Source organism: Hydra viridissima, unplaced genomic scaffold (assembly GCF_058129835.1).
Source record: "Hydra viridissima isolate aposymbiotic clone 2 unplaced genomic scaffold, HvirCarnegie_v1 scaffold_7, whole genome shotgun sequence".
Lineage (NCBI taxonomy): Eukaryota > Metazoa > Cnidaria > Hydrozoa > Anthoathecata > Hydridae > Hydra > Hydra viridissima.
This window is the reverse complement of record NW_028324306.1, coordinates 14,290,263-14,312,511: the sequence shown is the minus strand read 5'-3', so window position 1 is coordinate 14,312,511 and position 22,249 is coordinate 14,290,263. Positions and strand designations below refer to the sequence as shown.

At 30.4% G+C, this 22,249-nt stretch overlaps 4 protein-coding genes across 13 annotated transcripts in view; all 4 read right to left on the bottom strand.

The window, feature by feature from the left end:
* Window positions 1-2,946: 2,946 nt before the first annotated feature.
* Window positions 2,947-4,325, bottom strand: LOC149886273 (uncharacterized). The gene is made up of 2 exons (XM_090094358.1): window positions 4,280-4,325; window positions 2,947-3,524 (listed from the first exon to the last, which is right to left on the bottom strand). The coding sequence occupies exons 1-2, from the start codon at window positions 4,323-4,325 to the stop codon at window positions 2,947-2,949; spliced, it is 624 nt and encodes a 207-aa protein (XP_089950484.1).
* A 3,425-nt stretch (window positions 4,326-7,750) lies between these two features.
* LOC149886272 (uncharacterized) lies at window positions 7,751-12,671 on the bottom strand. Of its 9 annotated transcripts, none has more exons than XR_016454174.1 (11): window positions 12,379-12,523; window positions 12,210-12,241; window positions 11,990-12,081; window positions 11,612-11,675; window positions 11,411-11,496; window positions 10,731-11,002; window positions 9,521-9,716; window positions 9,229-9,333; window positions 8,888-9,019; window positions 8,368-8,450; window positions 7,751-8,245 (listed from the first exon to the last, which is right to left on the bottom strand). XR_016454174.1 is itself a non-coding variant. In XM_090093256.1 (11 exons), the coding sequence occupies exons 1-11, from the start codon at window positions 12,394-12,396 to the stop codon at window positions 7,849-7,851; spliced, it is 1,482 nt and encodes a 493-aa protein (XP_089949382.1). In that variant the 5' UTR covers window positions 12,397-12,523; the 3' UTR covers window positions 7,751-7,848. The 9 variants fall into 9 exon arrangements, 6 of the variants coding, with proteins under 6 accessions (XP_089949382.1, XP_089949383.1, XP_089949385.1 ...); XR_016454175.1 differs by having other exon boundaries at window positions 7,751-8,242; XM_090093256.1 differs by having other exon boundaries at window positions 10,726-11,002.
* Window positions 12,672-13,081: 410 nt separating this feature from the next.
* LOC145184741 (large ribosomal subunit protein mL37-like) overlaps window positions 13,082-22,249 on the bottom strand; it is a 253,325-nt gene continuing 244,157 nt past the window's right edge. The window contains exons 2-4 of one of the 2 annotated variants that reach the window (XM_090093263.1): window positions 14,809-15,239; window positions 13,766-14,097; window positions 13,082-13,581 (exon numbers count right to left, since the gene is read on the bottom strand). In XM_090093263.1, coding sequence (XP_089949389.1) covers window positions 13,121-13,581; window positions 13,766-14,097; window positions 14,809-15,203 — 1,188 coding nt within the window. In that variant the 5' untranslated portion in view covers window positions 15,204-15,239 and the 3' untranslated portion in view covers window positions 13,082-13,120. Of the gene's footprint in view, window positions 13,582-13,765; window positions 14,098-14,808; window positions 15,246-22,249 lie in introns of those variants that run through there. The other variant, XM_090093262.1, reaches the window with a different exon arrangement.
* On the bottom strand, window positions 17,248-18,477 carry LOC149886271 (zinc finger MYM-type protein 1-like). Its single transcript, XM_090094356.1, has one exon. The coding sequence runs from the start codon at window positions 18,475-18,477 to the stop codon at window positions 17,248-17,250; it is 1,230 nt and encodes a 409-aa protein (XP_089950482.1).

Here is a 22,249-nt window from a genome sequence, read left to right as displayed (position 1 = left end):
TAAGTCTTCGTGTGTCCGTCTTTTTTCAGTTGTTGTTTTTAACTTTTCTTCTTTCCCCTTTATCGTTTATTTATATGGCAGGTTGATGAGTCTTCGTGTAAACGTCTTTTCTCAATCGTTGTTTTGAATTTAATTCTCGCTCCTCACAAAATACTGAACTGTTTTTTTTTTCCCCAAATGTTTGTTTTTTATATTTGTGTTACTTTTATACATTGAGTTTGAGTTTTTAAATTAATACAAAATGGCAGAGTGCTTAATTATCTACATAGTGGGCTTTAAATGAAAAATAGTTTAACTGTCTACTTGCTGGACTTGATAGATGTGATTTCAAATGAAAATTAATTTAATTTTTATGATAATCAAATTACGATTACTTGTCTCCACAGTTTTGATAATCCAACTAGGATAAGCGAATAATCGCTTTTCATTTTCAATAGCAATCGATAATCTTAAAATTATCAATATCTCTTTTTTAAATTATTATACGAGTTTTTTTTTAACTTTTTCGAGCCCATCCAAGGTCAGCTTTTAAAAAATATATTTTTTTTTAATTGTGTAAAAACATGTTTTGGGTTATAAAATACAAAAAAAGTTTTTGAAATTTTTTGTTAAATTGTAGCTTATCTGCTACAATTGCCCTTTAAAGGTAAAAGAATTGTTCAAATGTTTTTATGTCTCTATTGGTAGTCCCAACTACTATGCATGAAAAATCCTTGAAACAGTTTCTTCCTCTTTGTATACAAAGCCAAACAGTACATTTTTGGCATAGAATGTATGAAAACGCTGCAGGGCATCATTCACATTGCTGTCTTTTCTCAGTGTATGCTGGTAGATGGTTTACTCTGTCTTGTCTTACGTCTTGGGTTGGGTTTGGTTGGGTTGCCTAGTACAAGCGATCTTTCTGTTTTTGTTGATATCATAGTTTCAAGAGATGGTCCGCCAACCTTGTTTTTCTCTGCTTTTACTAAACATGTTGCCACTTTTGCCTGAAACTTTTTCAGGGGCATATGCTCTGAATTTTTGTTTAATTATTTAAAAATCTCAACGGTATATAAACCATTCATTTATTTATGCAATCACCCTTGTATGTGCCCAAATGTAGATCCAATAGAGTTAGCGATGTGAAACATTAACATTCTGTTTCTGAACAGATCCTGCATCACAAAAATCAATATTATCTACCGTTTTATTGAAATTATCAGGTTCATAATCTGAGTCATTTAACTCTTCAAAGTCACTCTCTCCATCAAGAAAGAGCCTCTTCTAAGTTGTAACTTGCTTTTATACATCTAAAAATAATTGGCGCTAGTCGACTTTCTCCCCCCGATTCATCCAATAAACTAGGTGAATTAAAATTGAACAAAGAAAATGCTATTGATACAACAACAGCATGTGTTATTACAACAGTATTACTCTCTTAAAGTTCTATTTGTTTTATAGCATTTAAAAACCACATCAAAGTTTGTGATTGTAATAAGAGTTTTTATTCAAATATTTCGACTTAATCAAATTTTAGTCGACTTAGTCGATTTTTTAAGTCGATTTTGCTCAACTTTGAAAAATACATTAAGCGATTTAGTCGACAGTCGAATAATTTCAAAGTCGTAATAACACTAAATAAAATGTGTGGTAATAATTAAACGCGATGAATTCCCATAACGCTCTATTACTCGAAATCTTTGTTAAAAAAAATAAAAACCAGGTTATAAGTAGAGAAGAGACTTATGATTGCGATTAAAAGAAGTCGCGTCAGTTTAATAGCAAACGAGGAAAATTTTGTTCTTCCAAAAATCGATTAAATTAATTGTATTTTTCGTAAAAAACGTCAATATTTGATTCGTAATTTACGATCATCATCTAACTAACGGAATTAGTTGTAAGATTCAATCGCAATAATATGTATCTCACGTTTAGGCGGATTTCCACGGAGCGAATTATTTTGCGCGACGCGATTTTTTTCGCCGCGAATGTTTCTGAGCATGAGTACAAAAATATCTTTTATCGCCTGGCGATTTTTTTCATTTCGCAAAAAGTTGGATAGATTTCAACTTTATTAGTGGCGAATTTATTCACTTAAATAAAAAACCAAACTGATCTTTTTAGATTGACGTGAAAATTATTATTTTTAAATTCAAAATTTAAAGCTATTTTTGAAGTGTGATACAGTAGTTAATATATGATTAAAAGCATAAGTGCCAACTGTTAAAAGTTAACCTTGCAAATTAATTCCACCATTTCAATTGTTACTTATTAATCAACTGTATAATATTTGTGTTCAAATAATATTAGCTTTAAAAGTGTCATAATAATTTGCTTTAAAGTTCTTATACATTAACCTGAAATTGTATGGTTTATTTTTATGTTTTTTTTGTCATCTTTAATAATAAGTTTTGAAGTTTATTTACATAAATTTATGAACCCAGCAAGCACACAACGTTGAAACAACGTTGAAATAACGTTGATCAACGTCGATCAACGTTATTTCAACGTTGTTTCAACGTTGTGTGCTTGCTGGGAAGATGCTTTTTATCTTATGACTCCTTTTTTATTTTCTCATGCTTTATTTTTATGTGTAATCAAAGTTATGCAAATATAAATGCATTACACAAATAAACATTTGAATCTAAACGACTTTGTTTTTTATTAAGAGTAACAATATTTTTAATTTAACTTCAGAAACTTTACAGAAGTAAAATAATTTAGAGTTTTTGCTCACTTTTTAATTGAGACAGGAACTGATTGGTTGACATTTTTCTTTTTTTCATAAGAAAGTTATGCAAAGCTACAACCGCTTGTGTAATTAAAATAAGTTTATCGAGATTAGCAATAATTGGCTTGCGAAAAATACGAAAGAGTGTTGTTGCAATATTAAATGCATTTTCTATAACCCTTTTGGCTCTTGAAAGTCTGTAATTAAATATTCTTTGATCTAAAGGAATATTTTTATTACGATGCGGTTTCATCATGTGTTTTTTTTAAACCAAAAGCATCATCAGCAACTAAAACATATGGTAATATTTTTTCAGAATGACCAATATTTTTGGGATCAGGAAAGTTTAATTTATTATTTTCAATTGCATAACCAAGACTGCAGTTAAAAACAATACCATCGCTCTGTCTTCCAGAGTCATCAATGTCCACCATAGCAAATTCGTATTTAGCATTACAAACTGCTAGAAAGACGATGCTATGCTTTTTTCTATAGTTAAAATATTTTGACCCTCCATTATGGGGAGCTTGTATGATAATGTGCTTGCCATCTTTTACACCTATAGCATGCGGAAAATCCCAAATATTTTCAAATTCTTTTGCAATTGATTTCCATTCATGTTTTTCTGATTGGACGTGTAGAAAAGTTCTCTCTTTCAATGAATTCCAAATGGCTGCACACGTTTCACTAATAATTCTACTGATAGTGGAAACACAGATTCTGTAACTTGCAGCAATAGTACTCTGAGCATCTCCTGTTACAAGGAATTTAAGTGTTACGGCCAACCTCTCACTTGGACTGACATTTGCAGTATCTTTAAAATAATTATTTTTTTACTAATCAATAACAACCTTTTTCTTATTAATGACGTGTTTTCTAGCAAAAAAAAGCGTGCCAACTTGATGGTGGAAATAAAAATTCTGATTCGGCGAAAAACGAACCGCAAAAAAATTTGCTTCGTACGAAATAATTCGCTCCTTGGAAATCCGCCTTTAGTAACGAAACTTCCGTTAACAATTTGCGTTAAAGTTCGTAAATAACGATATGGATCTTTTTATAAATGGTGTTTTTTATGTGATTTTATTTGTTTACAAAATTGTGCTCTACTTAATAGATAAATTTTCGTTTTAAAAAAAGAGTTTTTAAAGTCTTATTTTTACTGGTTTTGTAATAAGTATTGTTAAGTTTACTGAATTTATTGAGATATTTATGAAATTTATTTTTTGTTATTTGTATTTTAATCGTTATTTACGATTCGTAAACGTAAATATTTGTCAGTTACAAACTTTACCTACAATTTTTTCAACTAAATTCCTACTGTTCTGGTGTCGTTAACGTGTCAAAATCCTTCATATGGCGATGGTTTAGTAAGGTCAACGAGGGTGGTCAGGTTCCAATTAATGACGTAAGAAAAAGAAAACACTGAGGTCTAGGATTCAGAGGAAGAGATAGATGATGAAAGCAGAAAAGGAGCAATTGCTACTCAAAGCACCTTTCAGTCTCAGTACTCAGCAACAGAGGAGCATGTCAAAACATTAACCAGGAAACAAATGAAAAAATACGAATTACCCATGTCAGTCAAATGACAAGTTGTGATTGTTGTTAGAAGATGCATCTACAAGCAAATTTAATATTTTTTACATCGTTTAAAGTTCTAAACATTTTTATGACAACTTCAATAAAAATGAAACTGTTCTAATGTATGTGTATAATATTCTTTAATAGTACGTTAGTAACGAATGGGTTTGTAGAAAAATCTTTGATAGTAGTTATTGTAAGAATGTTCAGTTTCGAAATTTTATGACAATATAACGGGAAAGGATCGTAATAAATTAATAGATGAATCTCGTAATTTTTAACGGAAACTTCGAGCAAATTAATTGATGAATATATTGAATAATATATGAATATATTTTTACGTAAGCTAAACGAAACTTTCGAGCAAATTACTCGAAGTTAAGAATTAATTGAATGAATTACTCGTAGGAATTTCAATATCACAATTTAATTGATATCGTTAATCGTTACGTTCGGTTAATTTTACGAAGACACATAATTTTAATCTTTAATCGTTTCGTTTGCAAAAACTTCGTAAGTCTTTCCTCTAGTTATAAGTACTTTTAAAAGATAACTTTTAAAAGTACTTATAACTAGAGGAAAATTATTATTCAAGATGGGCCCCTCCGGGAAGGCGGAGAAAGTCGAGTAGTGCTAAATTTTCTTTAACCTTTTTTAGCTTAAAAGAAACATTTATCTAACACCTTAACAATCATACAAATGTATAAAAGAAAGCAATTTGGAGCCACATTACAGACACTCCCACCATTTTTTAAAAGTAAGCTTTTAATGCTAGTATTTGTAAGTTAAGTTGCAAATATGCCACAAACGGCATTTTTACCATGAATAAGTAAGCCATACTCAAACGCCAAGCTAAAAAATAGTTTGTTGCAGATCTGCGACATAGGACTCAAAGGGTTAACCAACAACGTTTGGTAAAGCACCCACACAACGTACTGCTATTTGGTTAAAGATTACATGTGGTACTAAATATAAACGGGTAGCAAAAAGGCAATACGACAATGAGCACGAATTCTGTGCTACCCGATAAAATTGTATTGTACGGGATATTGGACACGAGTTTTCAGAATTCAATGGAAATGCGAAGACCTCTGCAGATTTTTTTGTTTTACGATTAAAACAGTTTTTTAGTTGTGAAAACTGCATTTTTGCAATATATTTCATGAATATACAAGAATATGTAGACTATCGCTCAAAAATACCTAAGATGTAAAATTTTCTCAAAAAAACAATATAACATAAGAAACAATATAAATTCATAAATTCCTATTAACAAGAACTATTTAATTTGCGTGAAAAAAAATTTAATTTGAAAATAAAAATTCATCCCGTGCCTTTCCCCCTAAAGTATTTATTGTCCGAAATTCTTTTGTCTACTGAATTTTGGGCTGGATAAAACTTTCGGTTCTCCTTTAAATGAAATCCATTTTATGATAAATTTACATCTGCATGACAAAATCTATACCTATTTTATATTTATATATGACTTAGGAGAAGAGTAATTTTTTTTATCTAAACAAATAAGCTATACAGTTACTGAGAATTGGTCTTTTTTAGTTCTAAATTTGTTTCCTCCCTCCCCCCTCCTGTCCTCCTTAAATAGCGTCTCAGCTGTCAATACTCAAATTTTTGTCTTTTTAAAAGTAATGATTAAATAAAACACATTTAAAAAACCCTCGCTCGCTCGCATAGCGAAACAATAGATTTGCTCTCGTTTTATCATAGATAATATCATTTACTATGTAAAAATAAGTTTAAAAAGAAAAACGAAGTACGAAAGAGTTCTAATTTCTGAGGAACGTGGAACAAGTTCTTTTTTTGAACAAGGTACGAGGAACTGGAGCAAGTTCTTATTTTACAAAATAAATGGCAAACGGAACGAGATTCTTTTAAAAAGGAAATTTCCAAACACTGGTAATCTGGATCAATAAAGAAACATTCAACTCCACATTTTTGAAGAAACTCATATTTACAGAACTTCTTGCAATACTTGTATTATTGTTTTCCGTTTTTTTAAATAAGTAAATAAGTAAATATAGGATATATGTAAGAATAGAGTTAAATAATCAAAAATTTGCAGTTTGAAGTTAAGGGATTAATCACTTAATGCTCAACTTAATCACACCATGTCTTCCAGATCATTTCTTATGGGCTGTTAGATAATACAGTTTTTTTTTCTCGCTTCCCGGATTTTTTGAACTTAGACTGAGTAATCACTTTTAAAATTGGGCTTACAGTCACTATTGGAACACAATATTTCTTTGCTGTTGATTGTGATGAAATCTTAAAACGAGAACTGTAAAAGCTTGTAGATGACCTACTTTATCTTGAGTCCTGCAATATGAAATGATGCTACCACATGTCCGAGATGATTTTGAAACAGGTTTCTACTTCTTGTGCGTAGAAGTGGTTGATTCATTAAAGAAGTGCCAATTTAGTAACTTTGTAATCATCACGAATTATTCTTTGAATTACCTAGATGTTCTGACTTCTCTGGAAAGTCCCAAAAAAATAGACCTGTTTTCTACGTTAGTTAACAGGTCTAGCTAGAAAATAGACCTGTTTTCTAGGTTAGTTTTAACATTGTGCAAACCGTTCTAATCCATTAGCAAAGTGATTTGTATAAAGCATTCTAATCCATCAGCAAAAAAGTTGCAAAATACGTTTAATTCAAGGAAAGACATAAACATCACATTGCTTGTACGCTTCAAGCGTTTAGTCAGGTATATGTTGCTGTATCATGAGAACATCTTTCCATTTTACCTCCCGAAATTCATGCTCTGAAAAACGTTTTATTATTCGGACGTCCTCAGCAGTAATCTTTAAATTGGGCAGCTCTTCCATATAATTCAATACATTAGTTATTGATGCTGTTAGCTCTGTCTTAATAAATAACTGGGTACTGATAAATTTAGCTCAAAAGAATTCAAAGTTTCATCAGAAAATCTAGACTTAAAATCTAGAAGTATCTATATCAAACTATGGTAAATAAACATCTATAGTAAATTTGATGATCATTTGATTTGATGTTTGGGCGATTAATTTGTTTTCCTGTAGGATCTGATCCCATGTCCTCTAGTAGCTTTAATGCATTCTTGAATATAAATTGAAGTCTTCTTTCAAATATTTTAGGGAAGGAGGGAGGAGTAATTACCCTCTTTGTATCCACCATTGTTTAAAAATCCATGCAAATATTTTCCTACCTAACTGTGTATACCAAAGTAATCTTAACTTCAAGTCAAACGAGCGATGGTAAGAATAGCTTAGGTAAAATTGTAATATACTTGAAATAAACCTTTCAAACGAATTTGAAGTTTTAAGAGACTCCCGTAAAACTTGATCAATGTGCGATAAGAAGCCTCTTGATCATCGATATGAATGAAAACTAGATAACATAAACTACGCTTACAAAATTAACGGTTTTGTACTTATGGGATATTTACACCACCAGGAAATTCAATGTTTGGTGGCTTTGTAATTTCTTTCCGCACTATTAACAATACATCATTAAATAGAAGATTGGAATTTTAAAATATTTTGATTATACTTCTTTTTACTTTTCAATAAAAGTCTATTTGCATCATAAACTCTTCATTGATTCTAAATTCAAAGACAGTTTCATTCCAAAAGTCGTCTGGTAGAAAATCGGAAGATTTTATAAATTCGTCTTCATCAAATAGACGGATATTTCGAATATTTTGAATGAAATTATTTTCATCTTCGTGGGAACAATTCAACATAATTCTGTCGTCGGGTAGAGTTGTCAACACATTCGATAGACTTTTTTCTGGAACATTTACTGTATGACTCTCATTGACCAATGCATCTCTTTCGAAAGGAACCTGAGGTTCTAATGAAGCTAAACCTTTTGCTTTAGAGAAGACGATAGGTTGATGTTCTGATTGATTCTTTAACCCGTTATCTGTAAAGATTTCTTTAGCTGTATGTCGGTTACTACTAAACAAATTTACAACTGTATATTTTTCTTTATTGGGAGAATTATGAATGTGGTTTCAGAAAACGCGAATTAAATTATCAACAAGAATATGCCATGAATTAAATTATCAACGAGAATATACCGTGATTCGGACTCCGAAAAATTTTGTTTGAACTTTGATTTTGACAGCATTAGTGACGTAAGTGGCTTTCCAAGATATTTAACCTGAAAAGATTTTTAGGTAAAATATTTTGGATTACAAATGATAATACAATAATATTACAACAACAATATTATTTTAAAAAACGATGACATAATAACGATATTATAATAACGATATTAGAAGATGTTAAAACATATTGGTAATGTTTATAATTAATATTATCAATAACGATATTATGGATAATATTCATTATAAACATTACCCTGGTGTCTAATTTCTTTGGAAATTAAAACTTAATTTAGTCTTGTAAAGTGTCATTAAATTTAAAATAAATACTTTGCAAGTAATCTGGCGCCAAAGTATTTGAAACATTATCAACACCTCAAAACTTAACGTTTTAGAGGTTTTAATGCCTCAAGGCACTACGGTATTTGAAAAAGGAGAAATTGTATTATTGAATATTTAAATTATTTGACACAATTAGTACTATTCATCTTACCATTTTTGATACTGTTTGCTTCGAAAATCTAACACCTCGAACAAAATATATCCATTCTTCAACTGTTGAAAAAACCTTACTGTTGCTATAAATACTACCATCTTTTGTCAATCCAGCAAAAAAAATTTCACCCTAAAAATAACAGACACTTGATTCACTTATATTAAAACAAACAATTCTAAAATATACATTCTCAGAGCGATTCAAGTCGACATGAAAATGTAATAATGTCTAATAGTAAAGAAACAACGTCTAATAGTAAAGAAATTCACGTTTTCATAATGAGAGCCTTATACTAAAATATTCAATTATGATGGCACAAAGATACTTAAATTTTAAACCTTATAATTAATGGACAACACATTGTCACCAGCATTTACAACGCCTTCATTTAACAATGACACAAGGATGTTATCAGATTGGTAGTTTGGTACGATTGCATCTTTCTAAAAACGAATTAAATCACTGGATTTATCAAAAAAATATTTTTAATATAAAAATAGTTTCTTCTAAAATTAAGTACAAAAAAATTAAGTTAGGAAAAAATAAATCAATTATTATACCTGGTTTAAACTGGTACAAACTTCATCAAGCTTTATCATTAGTTTGCAAATAATACATCAATTATCAAACCTGGTTTAAACTGGTACAAACTTCATCAGCCTTTCCAGGTCCAAAAAGAAATTTGTCTTTGGTGTTATTGCTCTTATCAACAGGGGCTCTTACCAAATCTTGTGTTGGCTGACTCTCAAAAGTAACTGAATCATTTGATGTCACATTAATATCAGCATGATTTGATGACAAACAATCTGACCTGTGATCACCAATCCTAAATAAAGCAAAACTGCAAATTAATTAATCTTACTTGATTGTGCTCTAGGATTCATCCATAAAAGTATCTATGCAACGTGATTTAAAAGATCATATTTACTCACTGATATTGCTTACTTTCTGAAGATTTTTCTCTACATTGATACTACTTTGTTTTTTAATCAGTTAATGTTTACAAAGGTAATGTTAATGTTAATGAAGGTAATGTTACGTTAATAATAACTTCATTTAAAGTTCATAAAAAACTTTATAACTTTACAGTATTACACAGATTAACTACAGCCACAAAATAAAAAAGTGTTGCAGATAACACTTTCATTTCATTATGATATTTGGTGTTAAATCCAAAAATGACATAATAATAAAAAAAAGCAAACAAAAAGAAAAATAAGTATTTTTTTATTGCACATGCAGACACTGCTAGTAGACTGTTACAATATCAATATGTATCTATAATTAGGCACTATTAGCAGATCATACGGATAATGATAAAGTTATAATTCCTTACACTGCTATTACATAGAGTATTACTTGTCTACAGTTAGTAGACTACTATTAGTGTTGCTTGACACTGATAGCAGTCAGTTATATACAAGGCTGTCTGATTTTTGAACTTGTAATAACCTTGGTACAAATCTTTGCAATTTATTTGTATTAACATGGTTGTTCATGAACTATGACTGTGCATAAACTGATGTAATGTTGGCACACTATATCATTAATGATAGTGTACATTTGTGCACTATATCATTAACTGATAGTCCATAATGACATAAGACATGCTCAGTTTTATAAGAAACATCATACAAAACTTACCTTTGTATTGGATTTACCAGAATATTCTCAGAACAACAACTGCTCACAAAGTTCAAAAAGCATTCTATATCTTATTAACTAACACTATTTGAACTAATAAGAACTAGCAATAGATTATTAAATAATCAGAATTTCAATTTTAAGGAATTTTTTCATAATTGGTCTAACAAGCTCTAGTTAAAATAACTAACCTTACTTTATGGAAAAGTTTTTCTGCAATAAGTTTGTGGATTTTAAAAAGCTTCAGAAGCATTTTTTGTTGATTAAGAACACATTGTGCTGAACTTATTACAGTAGATTGATTGTTAACAGTTGACATTTGACTGGATGAAAGTTGTATAGTTGATTTTACTTGTGAATAGTGCAATTCTTTTAACTGACTTTTGCTCATTGATAAAGTTTTGTTTACATTGGCCAACATGATTTTTAAATCTTCATAAAGTTTCTTAGAGGCTGGGAAATCACTTCCTTAAAACAAAAAAATGATAATAAAAAAGTCAAAAAATAAAAAAATAAAAACAAGTATTTTTTTATTGCACACATAATTGTGTTTAAAACTATGATTAAGATTGCTGGAAACTTTCATAAACTGCAGCAGTGTAAGCTATTAAAAAGTTATTAGCAACAATTGCAATTTGTTTATAGTGTTTCAAAGTTTTTGTTTCCATTTTATTTGTTTCATACTTGAAACACCTAAATTTTCTAACAACTTTTTTTTTAACAGCAACTACTGAACTAAAAGAATATTTATGGCATACAATAGCAAAAAATGGTAGTATAAAAATGGCAGCTGCAAAAAAGGATGCTCCAGATATGTTAGCTATATCAAAGTTTTTTACTTTTTAATTGAAATTAAAGTTTTGATTGAAGATTTACCAGTTTCGATAGATTTTAATATAATTTCTTGCTTTACTTTGATAAATATTATCTGATCCTGCACAGATGAAGAGAGTTCTTGTAACCTAAATAAGGAAAACTTAAAAATTATTTTCAGTGGGTAACTTAAATTGGATAAAAAAACTGTCCTTATCATTTAGCCTTTCTGAAACGACATAACTAGGAGAATAATCAATAAACCTTTGAGGCAAAAATGACTGACTATCTTTACTACCATTTTGTGTACTTTCTTGGGCTTCATCTTCTAGAAAATTAAAAACAAATCTGCAATTTCTAAACCTTTCTGACCTTTTAAAATTTTAAAAGCGTTCTCAATTTCATGCTAAATTTCATGCTAAAACTACCGAATAGCTTCAGTTACACTTTCCTTTACATGAACAAAAAGAATTTTTAACTTAAATCTAATAATAATTTTTTGAAACTCAATTTTAATGTTGACGATATGATCTAACAAAACTCTAACTATTAAATTAAATAGTTACAGCATTTTAAATTCACAGTGAAGAATCAATGGCTTTGTCACATTCTAAATGAATTGGTAAGATAAAATTTACATACCAGAAGAAATAATAAACTTTTTCCTGGGCTGGAATACAGGAGAATCAGGAGTATTGTAATCTTTCAAAATGTTATGACTGCTATCTGTATCACTGGTGAGTTAAATAAAATATAATGGTGGATTTTTTATTGTGAAATAATACACTGAACTGGTAAAACTCTTAGGTAATTCTAAAAAATAAAAATTACACAGAAACAGGTATATTTAACAAATACTTACCTAGCAGTCTCTTCACTAGATGAAAATATTATCTAAAAAGATATTGTAAATTGAGCCGTTAAAATTTCTAGATAAGTCATTATACAAACATTATTGTAATACCGATCATTGCAAAAATATATAAATTATCACAAAACTATCTTCCACAAAATATTCATAGAAAACATACTTTTGGCAAATCAGCCATCACACTTTTATTTTTGGTTTATACTGAAAGCAACAAAATAAGATAAAGATGACAATAAGAAAAAGAAAGAAGTCATTTTTACATCATCCTTTAGTTTTTTTTATTCAAAATATTGTCTGTAATGGTAAAAAAGGTTTCACCAAATTAAAACGTGTTTTACATGAAAATAAAAAACCAAAATCTCTAAATAGAGCACTTAAGTTAATGCAATTAGCATTTTTGTCTTCATAGATACACACACATATATACATATATATATATGTATATATATATATGTGTGTGTGTGTGTGTGTGTGTGTGTGTGTGTGTGTGTGTGTGTGTGTGTGTGTGTGTGTGTGTGTGTGTGTGTGTGTAAACACACACACACACACATACATGTGTATATACACACACACACATACATATATGTAAAAAATATTTTTGTTAGATACATAACATATCTTTCAGTGTTAAAAAAATGTAATATCAAAACATCTATGGCAAAGGAGGTATTGAGGGTTAAAACCGCCCACTTCAATATAACTTCAGTATATACAACTTGCTTTTGGTTTTATAAAGGAAATGTAAGTTTGCTTGAGAACGACAAAGTTCCATTATTAACTACACTATAAACTCAGCTAAAAACAAGAACCTTTTTTAACTAAGTTTATAATTCAGATAAGAATCAAAAAAACTTCCAAGAGATAAAAATAAAAATTTTAATAATTTTTAGCCAATATATTCATTACAATTGGGCAGATTCAGGTAGTTTACTAGTGAATGAGTTAAATATAAAATCTAAGAACATGTTTGCTGTTTCGTTGTTAAAACCATCAATAACAACTTGCATTACTTGTTCATCTTCAAATGTATCACTCAACCTCTTACGGTTAAAATCAGTTAAAGAAACTCGTTTACCAAAATACTCTACATAATCATTAGCTTGATTTTTACTAACAAGATCTTTTTGAAAAATTTCTTCTCTGACGTTATTATACAGTTTATTCTCGCTGGAAATCCAAGCGAAATTCTTTATACCGCTGTCATCATTAAAATTTAAAGTGTTAAGCTGGTAGCAAACAAATGTAAAGATTTCACCATCAAATGAAATACACTGAAATGGAATTGGTGATTGTAAATCTTTACCCATCTCTTCACCATTGTTCAATGCATATGCTAGAGTATGTGCGAAGCTATAGAATATTGCTAAAAAATAATTAGTTTATCAGTTATTATCAAAAAGTATATTTTTATTATAAGTATATTTTTTACATATATATAAAAGTATATAAAAAATGTCTGTGTATATCTAAATAGAACTGAAACCTTTAATATCTAAAGTTAAGTACTAATTTACCTTACATTGGTAATTAAATTAAAAAGAACCCACCTTGTCCTGTAGTAAATCTAGTATACCAACTAAAAGGATTGATGATCAAAAGAGTCTGCGGATGTGGATAGAGGGTATTTTCATAAAAACCTGATCTTGGTAGAAACTTTGTTTTGCATATACTTAAATCAAAGAAAGGAGATATTATATCATCCCATTTTAAGATTTCATTGCTGCTTGATGAGATATCATCAGAAAATAATGAGAGTAGAGAATTTCCACTAATTAATTGGCCGAGTTTTCCTGAGACTTGTATTTTATGACCTAATCTTTCCCATGGTGCAGCAATATCTGGTCGATATGAGAAATGTTTGGAATGAAGATCAGCAACTCTAAAATACATATGAGTATGTTTAAATAATCAATTATTGACTAATATAGTGTATATGTATGTATGTATGCATATATGTATGTATATGTATGTATGTATGTATGTATGTATGTATGTATGTATGTATGTATGTATGTATGTATGTATGTATGTATGTATGTATGTATGTATGTATGTATGCATGCATGTATGTATGTATGTATGTATGTATGCATGTATGCATGCATGCATGCTTGCATGTATGTATGTATGTATGTATGTATGTATGTATGTATGTATGTATGTATGTATGTATGTATGTATGTATGTATGTATGTATGTATGTATGTATGTATGTATGTATGTATGTATGTATGTATGTATGTATATATGTATTATGTATTATGTATGTACGTATGTACTTATTTATGTATGTATGTATATACATATTTACGTGTGTAGTATGTACATACATACATACATACATACATACATACATACATACATACATACATACATACATACATACATACATCCATACATCCATACATACATACACACCTACATAAGTATATACAAATATAAATATAAACATAAATATATATATATATATATATATATATATATATATATATATATATATATATATATATATATATATATATATATATAAATCTGCTTTTAAATAAACACATGCAAAATCCATTTTTAAATAAACAAAAAATTACAATACCTTGAACAATCAAATCCCCAAATCACCTTAAACATATTAAGCAGCAATGGTGTAGATAAACTATGATGAAACTTATGAGTTAGTCTAATCTTACTTCTATCACCTGTACGCTTTTCAAAAATCAGTTTTTCATCTCGTTGAAATAAATTAGTCTCAATAATACAATTTTTAATTGAAGCAATCATTAATAATCTTTCATTTTCAGGTATTAAAGTACTTCTCTTTGAATAAACTTCTGGGAGATCTGGCTTTACAATAGTTTTAGTCAAGTAACATGCTTGCTTTTCTTGTTCCTGGGCTTTTGTATTTGGTCTTATCATGTAAGCATCATGAAAATATCTTTTAGACACTAACTTATTCTCCTTGAATAATGATTGAAACAGCCTATTATACATTTTTAAAATTCCTTTAACATTAATTGATAATTTTATCTAAAAAAAAATGTACAGGTTGAAATTATATATATATATATATATATATATATATATATATATATATATATATATATATATATATATATATATATATATATATATATATATATATATATATAAAAGAAAGAAAAAATATATTTTCTCTTCTACATAATTTTTGATATCCTAAATGATTTAAAAATTAATTTGATTTGTCATTACTGTGGAGATTTTAAGGAAAAGTGCTGCGGATACATGCACGTTGATAACATTAATGTTCCCTAGTGGTCCTCGAGATTTTTTTTATTTTTATTTTGATCAATGAACAAATCTCTCCTAATTAGTTTTAAGTCCGAAAACAATTATTATGAGAGGCAAAAAGTATCGGTTTGCAGTAAGAATTGGATTTTTTCTTTATTTCTGTGAGCACTTTTGATGATAAGCAATATTAGTATTAGTATTAGTATTAGTAAATGCTGTAACTGGTGTGAGCCAGTGAGTGTGGTATCAACACACTAAAACAGCCGATTCGCTTAATTGCTGCTCATCCAGCAATCAAGTACTGCTTTAACACTGTTAGCTGACCGTACATTTTGAAATATTAAATTTCACAAGCCAGTCTTGAGTCCACTTAAAAGCTGAATTGAGATCTGATTGCAAAGAAAGAGTTGATGCAATCGAAAGCATTTCATTCATAATTTTAGTGTCGTCAGCATATAGCTTTGTTAGTTTTTTTAAAATATCAGGCAAATCGTTTATAAATAGTACAAATAAGAGTGGTCCAATTACTGACCCTTGTGGCACACCACTGGTAATTTCTGCCCAAGAGAATTTTCTTTCTTTTAAGAATGCTTCAATCCATTGTATTGTCAGACCAGATATTCCATAAGCTGTAAGTTTAAGCAACAATCTTTTATGTGGTACTGTGTCAAATGCCCTGGCAAAATCCAAAAATATAACATCAACAGGTTTAGTATTCTCTAAGGCGGTTGAAATAAAATCAAGTGTTTCAAGTAGATTCGTTAAGCATGATTTATTTTTAACAAAAACATGCTGTTGCTTGCTTATTAGTTTGAACTTATATAGAAAAGTTTCAAGTTTACATCTGATTATATCTTCTATTATTTTACATGCAATTGAGGTGAGTGATACCGGTTGGTAGTTTCCTGCTAAGGTTTTTTCACCTTTTTTGTACAGAGGAGTGATATTTGCTGATCTAAATTGCACTGGCAGTTTTCTGGTTTTAAACGATTCTTTAATTTCAAAACAGGGTCGTTCCATTTACATGAGCAGTTTTTATATCTTAAATTTTGTTTGCTTCTAATAAGAAACTTTAACCTAGCATTAACCCATGCTGGTCTAATTTTTAAAGAGTTTAATGTCTTTTTAATTAGAGTGAAATGGTTACATGCCACCTCAGTATAAATAATCAGTTTATCAAACATTTCTTGTACATTTTTGTTACTGAAGCATTGTATCCAGTCAACATTTGAAATTAGGTCAGATATTCGTTCAAAATTGGAATTAGCAAACATAAATCTTTGCTTACTTTAATTGTCACGGATTGCTTTATCAGACAAGATGAAACTGAAACATATTATTAGATGGCCCCTAGTTATGTTTCCCAAAACAAATTTTGAATCTATTTCGTTAACACTTGCTGACAGTGGCGTACCTAGGGTAAATAGCGCCTGGGGCAAACACCGATCTCGCGCCCCTCCTCCCCCACATAAAGTGCTTAATTACAATTTTTTAATAAATGATGACACAAACTTTTAATAAAACTTTATTATTCATTATAAATAAACAATTTGTTTATGTAACATACATTACAAATTTATTTTTCTAGCTTTAATTGCTGCAAATTTCTTAATAACATTGTCAAAGTCAATTTCTTCGGTAATTTCTCGCTCTATGCTTAGTAAAGCGAGATCACAGAGACGGCTTTGGCCCATCGAAGCTCTCAAGTAAGAGTTAATCAGTTTAAGTTTACTGAATGATCTTTCACAACTAGCTACAGACACAGCTATTTTTTTAGCAATATTTGCAATGCTATACGCATATTAGGGAAAACGTTTTCGTCTCCATATTCAACTATAAACATAAGTAGTTGCTCGGGACTTGATATTTTTTCCTTACGGCTAGTAAGCAGCATTCTACAGTCCAAAATTTCTTCGTACAGTTCTCGTCCATCCACATCAGAACTGTAGACTTCGCCAAATTTTTTACATTGATCTTTTAAGTGATTGATTTCCGTATTGAAGCACAACCCTTCCACATCAAGAAGAAATCCAAATTTTTCATCAATTTCCATTAATCGAACACTTCTTGTTTTCAATTCATTAAAAAGACGGTCGACAGTCCCTTTTATTACCCTTTCCATTTCTTCTTTTGCTGTTAACCCAACATCTCTAGACATTTCGCCATCCATTCTTTTTTTTCTTCTTTGACGTCTTTCAAATTCAACACCCCATTCGTTGCAAATTTGAACTCCTTCTTTTATTGAGTCATTAACTAAGACTTCTCTTTCACTTTGGAAATAATCTTGGAGCGATTTCAAATCTAAAGCTGCATTATGAAAGTTCATTTTAGGATCCAGCAACCTCTTTTGAACACGGTCAATTCGGCCAAGAATCTTGTTCCAAAACCCTAGCAATGTGAGAAAGTCATACGTTAAAATTCTATTATAAAGCTGCTTTGCATCGCTTTTCGTTTCATTTGACGCGCTTTCGTCTACCATTAAGTTCTGAAGAACTTCCACTATTTCATCAATGTAGGTGTGTACAGGTTTTACTGATTCTGTTTTGGCGCTCCACCTGGTATCGGAATCGGACTTTAAAGTAATAGGCACAGCATCTTTAAGTTTTTGCCATCGTTGAGTTGATCTTGAGAAAAAAACGTAAAGCTCATTGATGGTTCCAAAAAAAGTAACCATCATTACTTCTTCTTTAGCCGCATGTACGCCTACCAAATTAAGACTATGATTGTCACAATTGACAAATATGGCAAGGTTGTTTTTTTCCTTTATTATTTGATGCACACCACTCTTGTGGCCAGCCATAACAGCAGCATTGTCATAGCATTGTGACCTGCAATTTTCTACATTCATATCGTCTTTTTCTAATTGCTCCAATATTGTTTGAGCTAAGCTAGCTGCATCCTTATCGCTGAGTTGGATAAAGCCAAGGAAAGATTCTTTTATATATACTGTTTTTTTCTCGAAATTGATCTCGACATACCTAACTACCTCAGACATTTATTCGCGATGGGCTAAATCTGGAGTTGAGTCAAACATTAGCCCATAATACTTTGCTTTATGTATCTTTTCAAGCAAGTTAGCACGAACAGTGGATGCTATGATGTGAATGAACTCGTTCTGAATGTTGGGAGAAAGATATGTTGTGGATCCAGGATGGCTCTCCGCAAATTTTAAATGATCTTTAATAACAGGATCAAAATTGGAAACTAGTTTCAGTAAACCAAGTAAATTTCCTGAGTTAGCATTTGATTGAAGTGATTCTCGGTGTCCTCGCAAAGCTAAATTTTGCATTGCAAGGTATTTGATGCAGTGCAACAGCCTTTTCAAAATATCACACCACTTTTGATTTTCTCTTTGAATTTGTTGTTGAAGTTCTGCATCAATTATTCCTCTATTGTAAAATAAATTTCTTTCCAGTTCTTTCCATTGGGTAAAGCATTGTCTGTGGTTTTTTGAATTTTCATGTACATTCATTCTCTCAGGTGCTTTCCAATTATTAAATCCGCTTTCTTGTTCCAAACTAGATTAGTTTTCGCATTTTAAAAAAAGAAGACAGCAAAAACAAAAGGCAGATTTTTTGGAAGGCGAGTAAACCAACCATGAACGCATCACTTGCTCACCGTGACCATTTCCTAATTTTTTAAAGAACCAACTTTTGTTCATAGAACGATTGTTAGTCGGCAGAAAAGGACCTTCGATGTTTTGGAAATATTTAAAACCATGTTTAATAATTTCAATTCTCAATGGATCAGTTATGATTGCTTTTCCTGTTTGTTCGCTAAACATAAGAAATCCGATGTCGTGTTCTACAATAATTTTAGGTATGGGACATTTAATAATTTGGACGTTTTCGGATATCAAGTCTTTATCTTCAACGTCATCAATCTTCATTTCTTTGTCAAACTCAGGCCCAACTTCTGTTTCTTCAGAAGTAGCAAGGATTTTGGAATTATAACTAAAACTCTCTGCATCGCCATCAATAGATGCCGCAGCTAATTCTTTCTTGCTTGAACTTGACCCAGTATCTTCTAATTCTTGAGGCCTTGTGCTTGCAGAAATTTCTAGATTATCTGAAGAAGTCGTGCTCGTGCTCGTGTTCGATTTTTGAAAAAACATCTTAAAAACTTTGCTGCTTTTTTCTTTTTCTTTTGCCTCTAATGAACGTCGTTTTCGACCTGCAGCCCCACTTTCCTTTTTCTCAAAAGAACGATTCATGGTTCTCAGCTAATTATTTTTAAAATTATTAAGAATTTGCTATATATAATTGACAAAAGCAATATATTTTTTAATTACCTTAACATATCTCAACAAAATATTTTAGAATATATTTGTAGAAGACGAATCCAGTGATTCAGAAGGCGCCCATGCAGGCAATACCAGGCGCCAGTGTATATTTCAGTTTTGATTTATTTAAGGTGGCTCACCCCCTTTAAATCTAACTTTTTATTTATAAATGTTAAAAGCTTGTTTTTTGTTTTTTATATAAAGAAATTATGTTAAAACTTTAACTTTTTAAAAGAAAAATGAAATTTGCTTTTTTTGATGCTGAGTCAGAATAATTTGTCTAAAATCTTACCTTAGTTAAAACAATGATATCTTGACTAAAAAATAGACTAAATATACATTTTTTTTTACCCCCCTTTTTTATCGATCTTAATTTTTTTCTTCAATTTTTATTAATAACAGTCGATTTCCTTGACATATTCGTAACCGCTTTTTTTAGCACATTTTTTAGAAATATAATATTTTGCAGAACAATTGAAAAGCATAATAGATCTAACACTGAGAAATAATTCAAAACTTAATTTATTTTATATAATATATTATTTCTTAATTTATTTTATATAGTTCTCACTTATTGTATCGCAACCAAGCCTCTTTTGCGCCCCTTTCAGGTTGGCGCCCATGGCACGTGCCCTGCCTGCCCCACCCTAGATACGCCACTGCTTGCTGATTGAGTTGTAAAGATTAAATCTAAGGTATTCCCAAGTTGTTCATTTGACAGCTGGAAAGTTGGTATGTTAATATGCTTATAAAGAAAATTATCATTTAAAATATCTGTAAATTTATATCCAATTCCGTTCTCATTTGAAATTGCATCAACACAACCATTTGACCAGTTGATTGATGGGAAATTGAAGTCGCCCATGATAAGTAAGTCTTTGAAATTATTTTTGTCTATATATTTGAGTGCTAGTCCAAAAACCACATCAAACTCTGCAATATCCAAAAAATCATTTGGCCTGTAGATACATCCAAGTAAATACTTGTCATTATCAAAATAAACAACTGCCCATACTTATTTACAGGGATTTACAACGGCATCATTTAGTTCATAGGAGTCTAATGAGTTGTCTATATATAAACAAACACCACCGCCTCTTCGTCCTTCTGATCTGTCTTTTCTATACAGATGGTATCCTTCAATGTTTACAACTGAATCGCTTTTAAACCATGTCTCAGTCACAGAAATTACATTTGGTTTGTATTGTTCAATTACCACTTCCCAGTGGGCATGCGTCGTCCGCGCGACGTCCATAAGACGTCCGTTAGACGTCCAGACGTCCTTAGCACGTCCGTGGGACGTCGTGCGGACGACGCATGCCCACTGGGTTTGAACTCATTTAGCTTGTTATCAAGAGAGGTAGCATTTAAGTTTAAACATGAGCCTTTTAATTTCATTGCAATCTGACACTGAATTATGTATAAAAGTATTGATTTGGTTTCTTTTTAAATTTAATGATCTTATTGCCACGGATGCCATACCAAAAGGGGTCATTGTCTGGTCTTGCTTGATTCATTTTATTTCTTTCAGTTCTGAGGTTAAAGTCTTGGAGTCTCTGAGCCTCATTTAAATCTGGACTAATATAAATATCTTTATATGCGACATTACTTCTCAATTTTTTAGCTGATGCTAATATTGTGTTGCGAACAATATCCTCAGCTAATTCAACGAGAATTGGACCTGGTTTATTAGTTTTAGATCTCAGCCGTCTAACAAATTTTGGTTTTACATTCTCTTGATTCATGATCTTAAAAATTTCATTTACTTTTGACTCATCTTCTTTTGATTTCGTTTCTATGCTTTCTTTATTTGATTCGGCTACTCCATAAATGATGACATTTTTTGCTCTTCTTTTTCTTTCATTTAACTCATTAATAGCTACATTTGTTACCATCAGCTGCTCTGTAGGCTTCTTTTTTTGTTTACACCCTGTTTGACAATAAGCGACCAGTCACTGATAGGCTCTATTGTTATCTGGTTGTTTTTTAGCTACAAAGGTATTGGTAAGTGCCAAGCATACTCCGGTAGAATCAACTCTAGATTTTTAATGTAGATTTCCTGGAAAACAACGTAATTCCAATAATAGATAATCTTGAGCTTAGAGATGAAGATTGGAAGTTTCAGCAAGATGGCGCTACAGCTCATACTGCACATTATACAAAAGAATGATTTGAAAAGAACAATATTGTAGCAATGCCTTGGTCATCGTACTTACCTAATTTGAACCCTATAGAGAACATCTGGCAATGGATAGACTGTGAATTAGAAAAAGTTGAAATTACCAGTTTGGAACAGCTCAAAGAATTGGAAAAGAAGATCTGGTGTAGAGTACCAGTTGAGATATGCAACGGTTTAGTTGAGTCTCTGCCAAGAAGAGTCTTATGTTGTGTTAAGGCTAAAGGTGGTCGACACTAAATATAGATTTTGTTTTTTGTTTTTTTTTTGTTAAATTTAAAGTGCGTCTAAACTTTTCAACATTTTAAA

Coding starts and splice junctions, on each gene's coding strand:
- LOC149886271 (XM_090094356.1), bottom strand. CDS start 18,477: ATGTCTGAGGTAGTTAGGTATGTCGAGATCAATTTCGAGAAAAAAACA.
- LOC149886272 (XM_090093256.1), bottom strand. Junction 9,717..10,725: donor AAACTTTTCCATAAAGTAAG/GTTAGTTATTTT, acceptor TGCTTTATTTAG/GATTGGTGATCACAGGTCAG. Junction 8,246..8,367: donor TTTTCGGAGTCCGAATCACG/GTATATTCTCGT, acceptor AAATTTGTTTAG/TAGTAACCGACATACAGCTA.
- LOC149886273 (XM_090094358.1), bottom strand. CDS start 4,325: ATGCATCTTCTAACAACAATCACAACTTGTCATTTGACTGACATGG. Junction 3,525..4,279: donor TTGTCATTTGACTGACATGG/GTAATTCGTATT, acceptor ATTATTTTAAAG/ATACTGCAAATGTCAGTCCA.